The sequence below is a fragment of the Culex pipiens genome, chromosome 2 (genome assembly GCF_016801865.2).
Source record: "Culex pipiens pallens isolate TS chromosome 2, TS_CPP_V2, whole genome shotgun sequence".
In the NCBI taxonomy this organism is placed as follows: domain Eukaryota; kingdom Metazoa; phylum Arthropoda; class Insecta; order Diptera; family Culicidae; genus Culex; species Culex pipiens.
Window position 1 is genome coordinate 52236404 of NC_068938.1, and position 17234 is coordinate 52253637.

At 35.5% G+C, this 17234-nt stretch overlaps 3 protein-coding genes across 3 annotated transcripts; 1 reads left to right on the forward strand and 2 right to left on the reverse strand.

The window, feature by feature from the left end:
• Positions 1–2238: 2238 nt before the first annotated feature.
• Positions 2239–4062, reverse strand: LOC120419852 (claw keratin-like). Its single transcript, XM_039582689.2, has 2 exons — positions 3924–4062; positions 2239–2874 (listed from the first exon to the last, which is right to left on the reverse strand). Exon 2 carries the CDS (start codon positions 2865–2867, stop codon positions 2325–2327), a length of 543 nt encoding a protein of 180 aa, XP_039438623.1. The 5' UTR covers positions 2868–2874; positions 3924–4062; the 3' UTR covers positions 2239–2324.
• Positions 4063–6315: 2253 nt separating this feature from the next.
• LOC120419830 (uncharacterized) lies at positions 6316–6991 on the reverse strand. The gene is made up of 2 exons (XM_039582663.2): positions 6818–6991; positions 6316–6759 (listed from the first exon to the last, which is right to left on the reverse strand). Exons 1-2 carry the CDS (start codon positions 6963–6965, stop codon positions 6398–6400), a joined length of 510 nt encoding a protein of 169 aa, XP_039438597.1. The 5' UTR covers positions 6966–6991; the 3' UTR covers positions 6316–6397.
• Positions 6992–11342: 4351 nt separating this feature from the next.
• Positions 11343–17011, forward strand: LOC120419853 (uncharacterized). Its single transcript, XM_039582690.2, has 2 exons — positions 11343–11347; positions 16361–17011. Exons 1-2 carry the CDS (start codon positions 11343–11345, stop codon positions 16902–16904), a joined length of 549 nt encoding a protein of 182 aa, XP_039438624.2. The 3' UTR covers positions 16905–17011.
• The last annotated feature ends 223 nt before the right edge of the window (positions 17012–17234 follow it).

Here is a 17234-nt window from a genome sequence, read left to right on the forward strand (position 1 = left end):
CAAATTTGGACTGAAATGTTAGTGAATGGCATTCTTTAGATCTCAAATAAGCTGTTAACATCAAAACAATCGATATTTTATATACAAATTTGCTAGAATTAAAGGAAATCAAAACCATAAATTTCTGCTTTGCCTTCCCGGTGCTTCGGACGCCTATGAAATATTTCACGTGAAATGTTTCGCATTTTTGGTAATCTTATAATTTTATTTTATTTAATTGTTTTGACATTAACTACAGCGTTCAAACAAACTTTAAATGAAAGTTGATGTTAGAATTCATCAAATAACACAGTTTTGACATTCATAATGCGAACTTATATCCAAATAATTGATAAAACAAGATGAGATTCGAATCATGACGTTATAAATATTTAAATTAAACACTGTTAATCACACTCACAATCAGAAATAATGATTAACGAGAATTGTATTGAAACGTAAAACTTCAAGTAATTTATTTCCTTTATTAGTTATTTGTTACATCCAATCATTCACTTATCTTCTCCCGATAACAACCGCTGGTGGTGCTTCCACAATGATCGTCGGATCGTAGTAATAATCATCGTAATAGTACGGGCTCGGGAAGAATCCTCCGCCATAGAATCCGTAACCTCTCCCATAACCGTAGCCTCGTCCATATCCATACCCTCTTCCGTACCCAAACCCTCTTCCATATCCGACGCCTCGTCCGATTCCTCTGCCAATGCCACCAAATCCTCGACCGATTCCACCAAATCCTCGTCCTCCACCGAAACCACGTCCTCCGCCACCAAAGCCACCACGCCCTCCACCACCTCCAAAGCCACCGCCACCGCGTCCCGCGTTTCCTGGTGTGGCCAAAACCACCAGGATCACCAGAACTAATAATATGAACGTTTTCATAACTGCTTTTATAAAAGATGTAATGTTTCCCCTTCAAGCACTGGCGAAAGAATGTTATTTCGTCGCAACAATATTTGCGCTAATTTCAACCAGGAGACTCCTGTGTACGTGTTCTAGGTGTCATTCCTGGATGATAAAAGCGCTAATCAGTTCGCACAATTACCAGGATGAATGTGATAATCAATTAGTCAAATCGAATCACTGCTGAGTCGGAATTCCCAAGCTGATGGGGATTTTCTTTCGTTTTTGAAACGTGTTTCTGTTGGTGAATCTTCAATTTATTGCACTTTTTGAAAACAATTCAATCACTTTCTACCAACGATGATGGTCGGCGGCGCAAACACTGCTGGGGACTCCACTATAACCGTCGGGTCGTAATATCCCCCGTAGTCATAAGGTCCAGGTGCATACACCAGCGGTCCAGGTTCGTAGTAGTATCGTGGACCCCAAGCTCCAAATCCGAAATGTGGCGTTGGTGCGCTGGAGCTTGGTGTAGCAAACATAGTTACAATCAGCACTAGGAGTAACTTGACTAAGGAGTTCATTCTTGAGAGTTATATGATATTCTTCCAACAGCTGATATCGTTACACTGACGAATCTTGGATAAAACATCCAAACTTAAGTTTTTTGTCAATGTCACCAGCCAAAGGTGTTAATCACTAATAGTTATATAGCTCTGCTAATTGGTGATGATTTCGCGAAACCATCTTGGGACAGGACTTATGTATTATTAAGAGTACCGTCAGTGGACTGAACATGGACAATACATTGTCTTTCCTGATCTAAGTTATTGACAGACAGGTTAAACAGTGATTCAAAAATGATTAGTGGTAGCCAATCATCCCTACACTGTTTTACCTCTGAAGCTTCCTAATTTATTCGTCAATACCGGCGCCATCCCAAGAAGCCACGATTATCTCGACGACCCAAACCGTCAGCGTGCCTTCCGATCAACGATGATATAGAAAAGACTTTTTTACAGCTGAAATTTTAATCACTTTGACCATTTAAAACCATAATTCACGAGTTAATGTAACAATTCACACGACGCCGTGCCTTCGGATCAACATTTGAATGCATTTAACCATTAGGATTAAAAACTTTTTTTGTCACACATACAATTCGTGCTTGCCATTTCATTAGGGCACATAACTTTTGTAGACAAGAGTGTGTCCCTTTCACACCTTATGTAAAATATCATTTGAGGGAAAGGGATACACTATTGTTTACAAATGTTTTGTGCCCTTTTGAAATGTTAGGCTCCAATTTCGGCAACTAACCGTACGCCACCACTTTACTAATTGAACTGATATCTTAATAACTATTGTCATCAAAACAAAAAATAAATAAAAATGTTATCGAATTCGTTATCGTTTTATTATAAATAAATTATCACATTCTGAGTCATTCGCTCTCATTCAATCGGTAACTTTCAAACTGCTTATCCGTGATGATGGTGATGATGACGATGGCCGTATCCGTATCCTCCATAGCCTCCGTAACCTCCATATCCACCGTATCCACCATATCCATATCCACCATGATGGTGTCCATAACCTCCGTAACCTCCATAACCTCCCGGGTATCCTCCGTAGAAACCTGGTCCTCCGAATCCACCTCCGATCAGTCCAACACCAACACCGATTCCACCGAATCCAAACTGACGCTTCTGACGGGCGGCCTGTTCACCGGTCACTTCCTGGTCGTTGACCTGCGCCAGGTCTGCGGCGGCAGGTTCAAGCGCACCATCGGCAACCAGCTGCTGGGGCTGTTCAACTTCAGCAGGAGCAGGAGCGGCGGCCACGGACTCATCAGCCAACGGTTGAGCATCTTGCTTGGCCACGACTTCCGCTGGGGGATCTCCAGCTGGGACCTGCAACAAAATGTCACTATCCTGAGGCATCGGAACTTGGTGATATTCCTGGGGGAACGCGATGGCCGACCCGGCGAGGGCCACCAGCAGCACGACGTACGTAGGGTTCATCGTTTATCTGAAAAGAATGAGATATATTTATTAGTATTTAATTTATTTAATGAAACTATAGCACTTACGTACAATTTTAAAACAAAAATATTTTTTTTAAATTTGTTTTCGATATCAAAGAAATTAGGAATCACAAATAATCAAACATAAGCTAGCAATAAATAAGAATAAATCCGATTTTTTATAAAAGAGGATCAGTATTTTTTCATGAAAATATTTTCAAGATATTGTTGATTGGACAAAATGGGCTAATTTCATAACATTGTTAAAAAAAGAAAAAATAATAAAGCAGCGAACATAAACTTTAAAAATATTTCCAACATCTTAATTATGCATGAAAATCAAGAATAAAAATGTATCTCATAGCCAGATGATCAGTTATTCATTTGTGAAAAAATGACTGTTGTAAATATTTTTTTCTATTATGCATCAAAACTTGTTAAAAGCCCTGCTTGATTTAAAATCATTTATTAACATTTTTTTAGATTTAACTCGTTGTGTAACAAATTTGTATTTTTTTACTTTTGTCATTATATTGTCTTACACTTTTTATTTAATTTCAAGACATTAGTTTTGAAGTAATGTAATTGTATTTTAGCCTTTATTATACAGCTGTTTATTTTTTAAATTTGATTGAAGAAAATAAAATGAGTGTTTTCTTTTAGAAATTTCAACGAAGTAATCGTTGAACATAATTCCTGTTGGTTTCATTCGTATGTTCACAAAATATCGAAGTTTTTAGTTAACTTAAAACTTAAAATCTTTAAATGATTCCCAATGTTGCAGTTAGTTACTATGAAGAACATAGAAAAATGCATTTTCGGTCGTTCTAGATGATTACACTATCTTTTTCTTTGAAATTTAGAAACTGTTTTGAGTTTTTTACTTTTTATGAGGTATATCCATTGATTCGTAATCAGTTTTTTGTAAAGTTTTTAAAGATTTAATTCAAATAATTCAGAATTCTTTTACTGAGCCAACACATGTCCACAATTTTCTTCCATCACTAAACACTGTTTTCACCACTCAACTCATGTCCTTTTTCCAACCACTCACCTATGAGTAAACTTAAAATGTAGAGTATATCCAATCGACAGAGTTGTTTCAATCTCAAGCTTCAAGCTGTGACTATACGCTTCTCCCGGTTTCGCGAGCCTTTATATATTTCAAGTTCAAGAATCAAGTCTCAAGCGGGCGCGCGCGCTCCTCCAGATCCAAAAGAAAAAGCTTCTCGAATCAGAAATACCAACACCACGAAAGAACCAGCTAAACTTTACTATCGAAACCTAAAAACCGGCCGACCGTTCAACGATCAACCCCATTCGTCACCCTCCCCGGGTTCTGCTTCTTGCTTTTCTTGATCTTCAGACTCTATAGAAGTCGTCTTATCTCGCCAAGTCAAACGGAAGCTCAAAACAACAACAGAAAAAAAAGCACACAATGAAAGCTTATGACTTGTGTCATTCATTCATCCAAGAGTAGCCTTTTGTCGCCGGTTTGTGGCGGTGTGTGGCGCGATAGGGTGGTTCATATTTTGAACAATCTGGTAAATTTTGTTCACTCATCTTAAGAAGAATAATGAAAGAAAAAGATTTAAAATAATAATGAAATATATGAAGAAACAAGAAACAAGAAACAAGAAACAAGAAACAAGAAACAAGAAACAAGAAACAAGAAACAAGAAACAAGAAACAAGAAACAAGAAACAAGAAACAAGAAACAAGAAACAAGAAACAAGAAACAAGAAACAAGAAACAAGAAACAAGAAACAAGAAACAAGAAACAAGAAACAAGAAACAAGAAACAAGAAACAAGAAACAAGAAACAAGAAACAAGAAACAAGAAACAAGAAACAAGAAACAAGAAACAAGAAACAAGAAACAAGAAACAAGAAACAAGAAACAAGAAACAAGAAACAAGAAACAAGAAACAAGAAACAAGAAACAAGAAACAAGAAACAAGAAACAAGAAACAAGAAACAAGAAACAAGAAACAAGAAACAAGAAACAAGAAACAAGAAACAAGAAACAAGAAACAAGAAACAAGAAACAAGAAACAAGAAACAAGAAACAAGAAACAAGAAACAAGAAACAAGAAACAAGAAACAAGAAACAAGAAACAAGAAACAAGAAACAAGAAACAAGAAACAAGAAACAAGAAACAAGAAACAAGAAACAAGAAACAAGAAACAAGAAACAAGAAACAAGAAACAAGAAACAAGAAACAAGAAACAAGAAACAAGAAACAAGAAACAAGAAACAAGAAACAAGAAACAAGAAACAAGAAACAAGAAACAAGAAACAAGAAACAAGAAACAAGAAACAAGAAACAAGAAACAAGAAACAAGAAACAAGAAACAAGAAACAAGAAACAAGAAACAAGAAACAAGAAACAAGAAACAAGAAACAAGAAACAAGAAACAAGAAAACTGAACCACCCTAAACAGGTATCACGGCGTGTTGAATTGTTTACAATCTTTAGTAACGAAACCGGTGAGAAGCTTATTTACTGAGCATACAGCAAAATAAGTCCAAATCGCAAGATGAGCTGGCGGCTTGGGAAAAGGGAGGGCCGAGTCACAGACATCCGAAAAGAACAAGAATGGGAACGACAAACTATTATTGCGCCATGGCTCTGTCAGCGAGCCGGCAAACAAGTTTTCAGGGGGTTTCCCGAGGTCACCATTCCGGTGACCGTGCGTCCACGCACAAAACTCACAAAGGGGATGGTCGTCTTCTCTTTCTGGGATCTATTTCTGGTAATTTCGGTTTTAGCCTGAGGAAATCGTTAATTAATTTACGATGGCGTCTGATGGTTCTAAGAGCCGAAATCACAGACATTGTAAATTTGACCATAAATTATACTAATTATGACAAGATTTCTTTCAAGAGAAATCATTTCATAAATAATAAAGATAACATGATTTTTTAAAGACTTTGTTGAATTGTTTTTATACATCAAACTGGAGTATCCCTTGATATTACTTATTAGATTTTTTTGTATTTTTTTTACAAATGAAAAAAATAGTTGAATTATTAAAAATTCGAATGAAAATTTAATAACAAGGTTTGCCCAGAATCCAAATATTTCGTAAATGGATTTTTTCATATGAAAATTTAAATCAAGAAGTCCACAAACTGGAGCAAATAGGAACAGTTTGTTCTGTCTTTGTTTTATTTTTTATGATTTAATTTAATACAAATTCAGAGCTTTAAAATGTGTACATCAATTTTGAACTTGGAATTTTTGGCACTTACTTCGAGATTGAAACCAGCAACCTCTGGATTGTGAATTCACATTGATTTAATAATATAAGCGAAAAACTGAGCTTTCAATCACTATCCTTTAACAACATTTTTTCACGTCGTTCAGACTAGTTAACTGCACACATATTTGGTAACATTAGAATATTGTTCCGCCAAGAATATCAAACAAAAAAAAACTTATTTCATAATATCGGATTTATTATATAGCCTTTTAAAGTTCTGGGTTCGCTGCCATCTTCATCATCATCAATCACTCTCGATAACTCAAAAGGGTCTTCTATAGAAAGGTGATCCAGGAAAAAATCCCCGGCTTCCAATTGGGTTATAAGGGTCGTTGTACAGCTGTTGCTGCTGCTGCTGCTGGAATCCATTGTATAGGCCAGTGTTGTATCCTCCTGCCAAAGGGTTGAATCCGCCGGAGTAGCCACCTAGCCCAACATTGCCATACAACCCGTTGGAGTAAATTCCAGTGTTGCCGTACAACCCGCTACCATACCCTCCAGTAGCATAGGGATATCCACCGACGGAAGAATATCCGGATAATCCGTTACTGTAGGAATACGGATAACCTCCAAGTCCTTGTCCAAATCCGTTGCTGTACGGATAGTATCCGCCGATACCAGATCCTGGAATAAAGCAAATCATATTAGAAAAGTCCCTACAAGTCACACTCATAATTCTAACCAAGCAACTGTCTAGATTTTCGACTCAAATCCAAAAATCGCTCCTCGGCCGCCTCCGTCCTTTTTGGTCCGGAAACATCTTCTTCGTCTGAAGCAAAGCAGCAGGCAGTTCCTAGAACTAGCAAGGTTACCAGCGTTGCAAACTTCATTTTTGGTTTAAATTTCGTCGATTTTAGCCACTCAAAACACTTGTTCTCAAACTGTTCAACTGAACTACTGACTTTTCAAACAATTTCATGGGACTTTATATAGGTCCGTAGACACGGTCCTAACTTACCTACCAAGTTCAAGTTTGAGCATTTTTATGAAACAATGTAATTGTTGTCCCCTCCCGAAAAAAAGTTACTACACCCTGGACCATCGCACTTGGTTTTGCATATTACCACTTGCAAAGTACACATGACACACGGGAGACAATTGACAACCAAGTGTTAGAAGAGGTATATGTGGTCCGAATTGGCCGGTCCGGCGAATTGAAGTCAAGGGACCGGACCAAAAATGAATGGACCATTCATCTGCTGAGGACAAGTGATATGTGACATCGAAGGTAATAAAGTTATACAATGAAGTTAATGACCTCTGTGCTATGTAATGCATTTGTTTGACGTTTTATGACTAAGAGTCGGAATCTTGTGATTTGGTTAGATTAGGCGAATTTTTTCAATATGTACTTAAAAATTCACTGGCTGACTTAAAATTTAATGAATGTAATCCTCATTTCTACATTTTTTAGAACTTTGTGACAAATTTGTCCGTTCTTAGAACAAAGTATGATGCTGGAATATGACATTGGGGCCATCTAATCATTTCTGGGCAGCTCATAATCGAAGATGTTTTCGATTGATAAAAGCCATTCAAAAGCTCTACTAAACTTAAAATTTTCATAGAATTCGATGAAGGAAGATTGTTACAAGCCATATTGATTAATGTTTAATAGACTTTTTACAACAAATGCATGAGTTATGCTCAAGAATATTTTTTATACAAATAAATTTTCTCATCTTTTTAAAATTACTTTTATGTATTTCAAAAGTTTTCAAAAAATACCATAATATTGCACAAAAAACAACGAAACCATTCAGTAGGTATTTCACCAAGAATTGTGTAGACAAGTCACACTGACACGGGATTTTATTTAAATTTTCCTAAAACACGATCAAAGTTCGATGTTGCTTGCAATTTGAAATTCAAAAAGCATAAATTCAAAAAGCATAAAAAACCAAACTGGAACATGAATGAGTTAAATTCCAGCCAGAATGATAGATGTGGTCTTATTCGACTTTAATTCAAATGTAACACCCAAAACTGGAGTTATAAAGTTTCAATACCCATTTCATCTCGAGATTTGTTAGAAATTATCTTCCAAGCAGAGCAATTACCTATCAAAACCGGCATTGGATTTTATTTTTATTTTATGATTTGGCTCGAACTCTGTCGGGCCTTCCCTATGACCAAAAAAGCTATTTTGTGTCGTGGGCCAAACATTCTATACTACACCCTTTTGAAATGTTAGTCTTGATTAAAAAAATCAAAATAATTGCTTTCGAAAAGATCGGAAAATTTTGAAAATGGAAGGTTGTTTAGGTGAGACTTAAAAACATTAATTTTCCTGTTTCTTTTTCTTTAAGCCGCTGTATCTCAGCGAAAGTCGAATTTTCAATTTTTCTGAACCTTAAATAAAATATTTTTAGTTATTAGTTTTCACTCATGGTCACTGTTTTTAAAAATCGAAAAACTTCAAATATTTTGCAGAACTATATCTTGAAAACGGGACCCTGTATCAAAAAATCTGTACAGTAATTTTCGATTGAAAATTCAGTTTTACAAAAAATAAGGTCAAATTTTTTCACCATTTAAAAAAATCTCTAAAATCAAAAAACACGGATTTTAGGAAATTGAGTTTTTGTCAAAAAAAAAGTTTATCAAAAACCGGCAATTTTTGTGTTCCGTGTACATATGTTTTCTGAAAAGTCCTCAACAATACCTACAACTTTGCTCAAAACACCAAATTGATCAGAAAATTAATTCTAAAAGATTTTCGAATACCGTAAAACGGGGTGACTTTGATAGGTTTGCGATTTTTCCGCAAAATGAAGAGTACAATTTAAATACGTACGGAATGGTTTAGAATCATACTGACCGTGGTAGAGAAGTGTTCAAAGTACCTCAAAAAGAACTTTTCATAAAATTTTGGAAAGTTTAAAAAGTTAGTTAACTATAGTTAAGAAAATGTTGATGAAAGTCATTATTTTAAACTTCTCAAAGTGTCATGATTTTCTCAATGAACATGATTTTAAATCGTTAAACGGAATGCATTTTCAGATTCATTGGACAATTTTCCATTAGGAGAAGGTTAAATAAGTTTGTAAATAATAAATAATATGTGTTTTTGAAACACAAATAAAAAAAATCTCCAAATTTATAGGCAATTTCAGTTGAACAAATTTCGTGTAAAATGTAAAAACTTGTGATTCGTGCTTCGAATTCAGTATGAAATGCAATTTAAATCGATAGTTTTATAAACAAACCTAGATTTAACAAATTTCTGGCAAAATTCCGACTTTTTACCTAAATTTTACCTAAAATTTATATGTATTTTGTTGAAAAGCTTATAAACTTAGTTAACTAAATATAAACATGGATTTTTTTTCTTAAAACTATATCAGCTACTTTAGTGATGGTACATTTAACGTACAAATAAAGTTTGAACATCTCAAATATGATTTTAATAAGAAAAACTATGACTATCAAAGTCACCCCGGAAGTTTAGAATTTTTAACGTAACTATTTTTATAAACCTATTGAAAAATTTTTTTTCCAAAATAGTGCATGGACTTGGTGTGGCGTACCCCAGTACATGTTTTAGAAATAAAAATCTTGGAAAAAACCTTTCCTGTTGGAAAATATTCCAAAAACAAACTGAAATCCTATCAAAGTCACCCCGGTTTACGGTATTTACGAACCATTTTTGTATGGACAGCTGCCAAAATTGTATGGAGACTTGTATGTGTGAATCAATGACACAAAATAGCTTCTTTGGTCATATGGAAGGCCCCCACAAAATTTGAGCCAAATAAAAAAATAAAAATGGTCGATATCGGCTGATTTCGCTGAGAATTACTAAGCTCCTAAAAAATATGTTTTCTGTAATTGTTTCTTGGAATACAGTCCAGATTCGATTATCCGAAGCCTCGATTATTCTAAGATTTGATAATCCGAGGTTTAATTATCCGAAGGTTTGTACGGGATTTATGATAATCCAATAATGAACCAAAAATAAATTGTTTCGTATTTCTTTAATTCCTAACTTCTAACATGGAAATAAGAAAACTAATTAGTCTAACTTTTCTCAATGCTGAATCTGTCCATGCTTGTCTCCAAAACCATGAATGCTAATTTTTTTTATTTGCACTGTGTGCTCGCTCAAATTAGTCTTTAAATCATCACGACCATGGTCTTGCGTGTTTGTGACATTTGGTAATACCCCAAAAGAACTTGCTCACGCAACCGACCCCCGGTAGGCCTCCAGAGCGGTATTCGATACATTTCCTGCAGATAGCCCTGACAATGTTCGTTGCACCGACCGGTTCATAACTTTTTACCCAAAAAAAAAGTTGTCTCTACCGGCGTAAAACAAAACACCACCTTTTGGAGACCAATCTCACGTTACCACTCTTCCACATAGTTCGAATCCTTGAACGAGATCCAACCGGAGCACTGAACTATGACTAAGTCCAGCCAGAAATGGACATGTTTATTATATAATTTTATTAATTTGTTTTTGTGGTTCTTCAGTACCGAACCCGGCACTTCAAGAAAAACTTGTTTTGAACTCACGTGAGTACTCCGTACTATGGAATCCACAACTGACCAGTTCTAGTTCCCGGTTCTCGAGGTTGTAGAACGTTGAGAATGGAGTCTCTTTCGCTCCATTTCTTACGAGTTAACCTTGCAGATTCTCGGTCAATCAATTTAACGTTGGCTTAAAGTGCCCTTTACAGGAATAACCCTTTTTACCTTCAGTTGATTGCTTCCTCTATGGCGTGCCACATAATTAGCCCTCCTATCAAAGGATTGCTGAAAGCATCGAAATTGCTGGACAAAAACAGCCCGGTGTTGTTTTTCTAACGCAGTCATTAAAGTTTGCGGAAGATTTGGCTGGTTTAGTGCTTTCCAGTAGAAACTAGTTTTATGACGATTCGTTAAATTGGCGTTTTTCCCCAACATCATCTTTGTGTAAACAGCTGCCAACAGGTTTGGAAACGGCACAAAAGATGACTTTTGAATGATCTTCCCAAAATAGAGAAAATTAATTCGAAAAGCGACAGGTTTACTCTTAAGTTGTTTTTGAGATCTTTTTGTGTTCGAAAAAAGATTTCCGTTCCAAATAAGGAAAAAAGGAATTGAACCTGGGGTATTTTAGCAAGTTTTCTCCCAACTCGAGCCAAATTGGCACAAAAAACAGCAATTTGTCTAACACTTCCCATTAAATGACACACCTCCTACTGTGAAAAAGATCAACAGTAATGGGGTGAGATGGAAGAAATCTTCCTAAACAAACAAAATGTTATAAAATCGCTCTTCTCTATTCATTACCAACTAAACCAACAAACTAACAACTGAAATATTCGTTTTACCCCACTGGCCCCAGCCATATCATCCACCTCTCGCAAATGGCAGACGTTCGTCTCGTTGATTGTTGGCAGTTCATCAGCGATTTAACGCGCCAGTTTTACTTCCCCAGACAGGCCGCAGCCGCAAGGCAGGTTCGTTGTTTACCCCCATCCGTTGAAGTCTTTTCGGCATAGGGTCTCCGTCGCTTAGTCATAGTCGCTAGATTTTGGAGGGATTTCACGTGAATTACCTGCTCAAACGTGATCCCCCTCCACGATAAGGTTCAATTTGATACCACAAAGAGAAGACTTCCTCAAAGTGGAATCACTTCTTGGAACTTTTGATACAAAATTGAAAATGGAGGCACCATCATCACTATCACCCCTCGAGGAGGAGTACCGGTTCTGTCAAGCTCAAAATCTCAATGTCATCAAGGTGTAAACATCAAGCGAACAAAAAAAGATCCGTTGCTCACGGCGGGAGTGAATAAACTCTCTTGCTAAAGTTTTTTTTTCTGTTCAGATGAGGGGTGTGGTGGTGGTGGCCGACGTTGCTTTTGTCGTCAGATTTACTCTACCGAAGAGCCGGTGGACCGGAATAAGATGAAATAGTGGATCATATAGATGAAATTTGGCAGGTTTCTGGTTTCGGCGCTTTCGAGGCCAGACTATGCAAATTTTACGAGACTGATTTGTATCGACTTGAATGGAATTGGATCTTCCGATGAGGAAGTGGAAGATCGGTGCTAATTTATTTGATTATTTTTATTCAATATTTATTACTTATTAACTACTTACTTATTTCGATGGTTTCTTCAGTCCCTCTATTGCGGTCGGTGCGCTCTTTATCTCGAAATCCTCTCTTGATTAAACCTTTCATACCTCAATGTCACAGTGTTTTTTTTTTTTATTTGCTCCAAAAAAATTACCTTTGATGATATTTCCAGTTCCTTATAACTTTTTTTTATAACTTTCCAAGCCACTTTATTTTGGAAAATGAATTTTTGAATGATATTTATAAAGTAATCGTTTGTTCTTGTTTGCTAGACGTGGTCATGTTTCTCACCAATAGCTGGACTTCAGAAAAGTTATTGTAAATTCACTGATTCTTCTCTTTTTCGATAGTGCCTTCGATATCGATGAAGAGCCGATGGCAATATTTAAAAACAACTGGTACTGTGAATTCTTGACATTTATCACACGAAAACTTTTTGAAAAACCTTAAAAAAGGCAATTGATTTCTTAATGTTGTGAAATACAGCAATTCTCTCTGAAATTTAGATTCGGCTTACTTGTGTTTTAATTTGATTGAATTTGATTTGTGAACAATTATTTTGCATCACTTAGCAAATCTCTTAAATTTCGCAAGTTGCTTCGAACAAATTTAGGAAATTTCCTCAACATTTCGAAGATGTTAACTACAGGGGTGTTTTTTCCAACATATAGTATTTTTAAATTGCAAAATAACTCTATACTTTTCAAACAATTTGTCCTTAAAATACCTATAACTTGTAAATGGAGCATTTTATCAAAAATGCAAATTTAATATTGCATCTAAAAGTCAATTTTGGAATTTTCTTTGACAACAATTTATTTATTTTTTATAAATCTATATAAATATTAATATCAAATATAAATATAAACGAACATAAAAAAACTTATTTTAGGGAATTCAACTGTTAGTAAAAAGTCAATTGAAAATTGTGTTGTTTTTGTGTATATTTTTTTTTCTTTAATGTTTTATTCATAACCTAAAACTACGCAAATGCTGATCGATTAAAAAACCCATTCTCAAAGTACAGGTTTTTAGAATATTGGCTGATTTTAGCGTTACGAACTATATGGATGACGCCCTACAAGGCATCTATTGCATAAAAGAAAAGAGGGGATTAAAAATGAGTTTCTATTGGCAATAGAGCGTCCAATTTCCCGTCCCGGTAAACAATCCTTGGAACTCTCGGGATTTTCCGAAAAAAAAATATTTCCCGTTTCTCGGGAAATTTGTAAATTTCCCGGTAATTCCCGAAATCCATGCGGAAGTATACTTTTTCCTAACTTTTTGTCACCAATGTTTTGGAAATTAACAAAAAAAAATAATGAGAGGACCTAATTTGATTTTATTTATTACAATCTACTGTTCATATTGAACTAATCGCCTTGTCTGTAAATTTCATGCCAAGGTTTATTTCAGATAATATTTATATTTATAGCATTAGAAAGAAATCTTGCTTATTTGTAGGGCAACAAAAAATACGCTGGTTATGGAATGAAAATAAACTTTTTATTGGTAACTTTTTTTTAACGAAAATTGTTGTGATCCCTTCACTGCCCCTGATCGCATAAATGTCCCATATGCATTTTCATCGATTTCAAGTTATTGATGCAGTTTGGTTCAAAATTGTGTGCTCTTTCAAAAGAGCCTATAACATCCAGTACTTTGTTCTAGAAATCAGGAGGAAATCCAGTTTTTTCGCGAAAACTTAACACGTAGCCTTATGTATGGGACAAACTTCAAATACGTTTTTCTCAGCTTGCTGTTTTTGCATATGGGACATTTATGCGAACATGGGCAGTTCAGGCCAAGATGAAGATTGAGATGATGATTTTTTAACATTTTTGTTTTCCGTGACCAAATTGGATGAAAATTTAATTGATATCATTCAAGTTTTCTAAGAGGGTTGTGCTAGAAAAAAATGTTCAAACATAAAATTCGAGAAATTACAGTTTGAAGTTAAAAATTTAAATGGCAGAAGAGCTACAGCATCGTAAGAGGGTTTAGTTTAAACCACTTTTTGCACTATGAAAATTCTTTGAACCTAAGTCATTTATTAGGCTGAATACCTTGTAACAAAAACCATACTGTACATGAAATCATAGAAAATCATTAAAAACAACTTCGTATCATATCAAAGGGCACCATATGCATCGCTTCAAATATTTGAAAACTTTGAGTTGTGATTTTATGAAATAGTGTTTCAAGTAACAAAACACGAGAAGTTAGATTTTTAAGGTAAATTAAATAATTATCTATTTATTTATAAGCTACCATAAGACATGTTCCGGAAAAAGTTAATTGACATGAAAACCATAATTTCTGCTTGATTTTTTTCAATTCAACTTTATGTGATAAAAAAAGACTTCTCGACAAAAAATACGAATGATCATTTTTGGAGTACAATTTGAAAGACAGCATACAAAATAAGAAAATTTAATTTTTTTCGTAATATTGCATGATTTTTTACAAGCAGTCAAGCCATAAATTGATCCTCACACTCATTTTGACCATTAAAGTAACAATTCTATACAGTTTTGTTGAACTATATTAATCAGAAGCAGGATCACACATATTTTTGATAAATTCTGGAGCAACACGAGAAAAGGGCGGATAAGCATTTTGACAGTTTGAACTATTTTGCTATTTCTCAAGCTTCAAGGAACTTTTTCTCAAAATTCAAAGTGGGAAACAATAGCTGGCCTCCCCAGCTACCGTTTAACATATTTGGTATTGTAAAATAGTTGCCTATTGTCTAAGAAATTGCAAAATTGTAGCAGCTGTCAAAATGCTTATGCGCTCTCTTCAAATGTTGCTCCAGAATTTAAAATTTACCGGGAATTCTCAGGATTTGCTAAAAAAATCCCGTTTCCCGGGAATTTTGTAACCCCGGGAAATTGAACGCTCTAATTAAAATTTACAAATTCCAATCACTTGAAGCGTTACTTGCTATTTTCAATCAAAAATATTTCTTCACATTTTGAAAATATGTAATTAAGAAATTTGGTTGAAAATATTTAAATGTTTTTGTTTTTTACCAGTTGACCAGTTCAGATCATATTTTCCAAAAGCTAAAATTATTATCTATATTTATCTAATTGGGGTTTGAAAATTCGACTAAAATTTACAGTGATACAATATTTCCCAAAAAAAAAATAGAAATGCCAAAGGTTTTATCAAGTTTGCTAGATAAAAGCCCAATGGGCACCTAATGTTGACTATCAGCACTTTTACGCTCAAATAAAACATATTCAACTGACATCAAGTAAATAGCTTGATAGGAAATGAATATGCAGGTATCTCTCAAAAGTTTTGCAAAATAAGTTTAAATTTTGAAAATCACCGATTGGAAAAAGAAAAAAGGAACTATTTTCGTGTTTTTTTTTAATTTTGGATAACGGAATTTTAGTACATTTGTGTGTCAAATACTAACTTATTATTTTATGATTTTTAAATCTCATTTAGTCAGTCCTAAGTTAATCATCATAAGCCCAGCATTGAGATAGGTCACGTAGTTCAAAATCTCGAATCCGTTCCTTCCTGCTTGAGAACAGTGAAACCAAAACGAACGGAAACGAAACCTACAGTCCGCCTTTTTAAGTATCTTCTATAATTACTTATATTTAATAGTAATTAAGTTAACCGTAGATTGCTAGCAGGAATTGAAACAAAAAAAAATAATCTTATTAAAATTTTAACATCAGGTTTTAAAAGCAAAATAAAACTAAGAACATCAAAAAATAAATATTTCTGAGCCAAAAAGAAACTGCAACTCACAATCCAGAATCGCATCTTATCTTGTCCCAAACTCGCGCCATAAATCAACTTCAGTCAGCTTCCGACGATGATTCCCAAAAAAATGTACCCACCCGCCAAAATCAACGCAGACAAAGCGTGGGAATTCCCTTGTTTCGCGAGTTCAAGTTGCTGCTCACGAAGCGTAAACAACGCTTATGACTGCTTAAAATTGCGTTTCGGAACTGAATGGTACACCTAGCAGTGTTTTGGTTGTGAAATTGACTTTTCTTACGGATTTCAATGATGGTTTGGAGTTAAAATACATTACTTCGCTAGGAATTGGCTTAGAATGAATAATGATAATATAATCAGAGTCTAGATGCCGCTGATAAAATTGTAATTTAACGCTTTGGCTTCCCAGAGGTGCAATTAAAACTTTGGCACTATATAAACGTAAAATTTCATGGAACAGTTCCAAAATCCCCTTCTTTTCCCAAAAGGTCCGAGAGTCATCTCCAGCTATGACGATCGTCAGTACCAAAGTTGCGGTACTTTTCCTGCTACTAGTTTGTATAATCCTTCAATTAGCACACCGAGTCAAGTGCAAAAGTGTCAACCAGGAACGCACGTTGTCCCGCGAAAAATCCCCGCAAGATGGTGACGTCGGCGATGAGTCCGGTAGCTTCGAGGTGTTCAGCGAGGATAGATCCGAAGGGTCGCCTACCAAATCGGAGAAGAACATTGAAGTCCGGGGCGTTCTGAAGGGTGTCTTTGGTGCAGGGAACGGCGGGGCTCGCAGCGGCGGCGAGGGTTGGGATCAGAGGAGACGTGAGGGAGGTGGTGGCAGGGATTATGGTTACGATGACCGACGGCGTCGTCCAAACGATCGTCGGAACGAGCCGTGCTTGGTGGTGAGGGAGGAGGATGGTCACCATCATCATCATAATAGACACCATGATGGGTGAAGGAAGAATTGTCGTAATGAGAGCTCACGGTGAGAACTGAGGTTTACAATGTATTATCCCGTTTTAGGTTATATATTGTGGTAATAAAAAACATTGAATAAAAGTTGCGAATTGTTCTCTCTGGATAACGAAAACAATTCATGTCCTAATACACAAACATTGCTACACACAGCAAAAAATCCGATGGTAAAATCGCATGCAAAAGCATGCACATCACCTTCGTCAAAATAAACACTTAATATTACACACTGCATGTACATTTTTTGCAAACACAAAAAAAAAGTTGCACCCGACGGGATTCAAACCCAGCACCAACAGTAAGGACTGGCG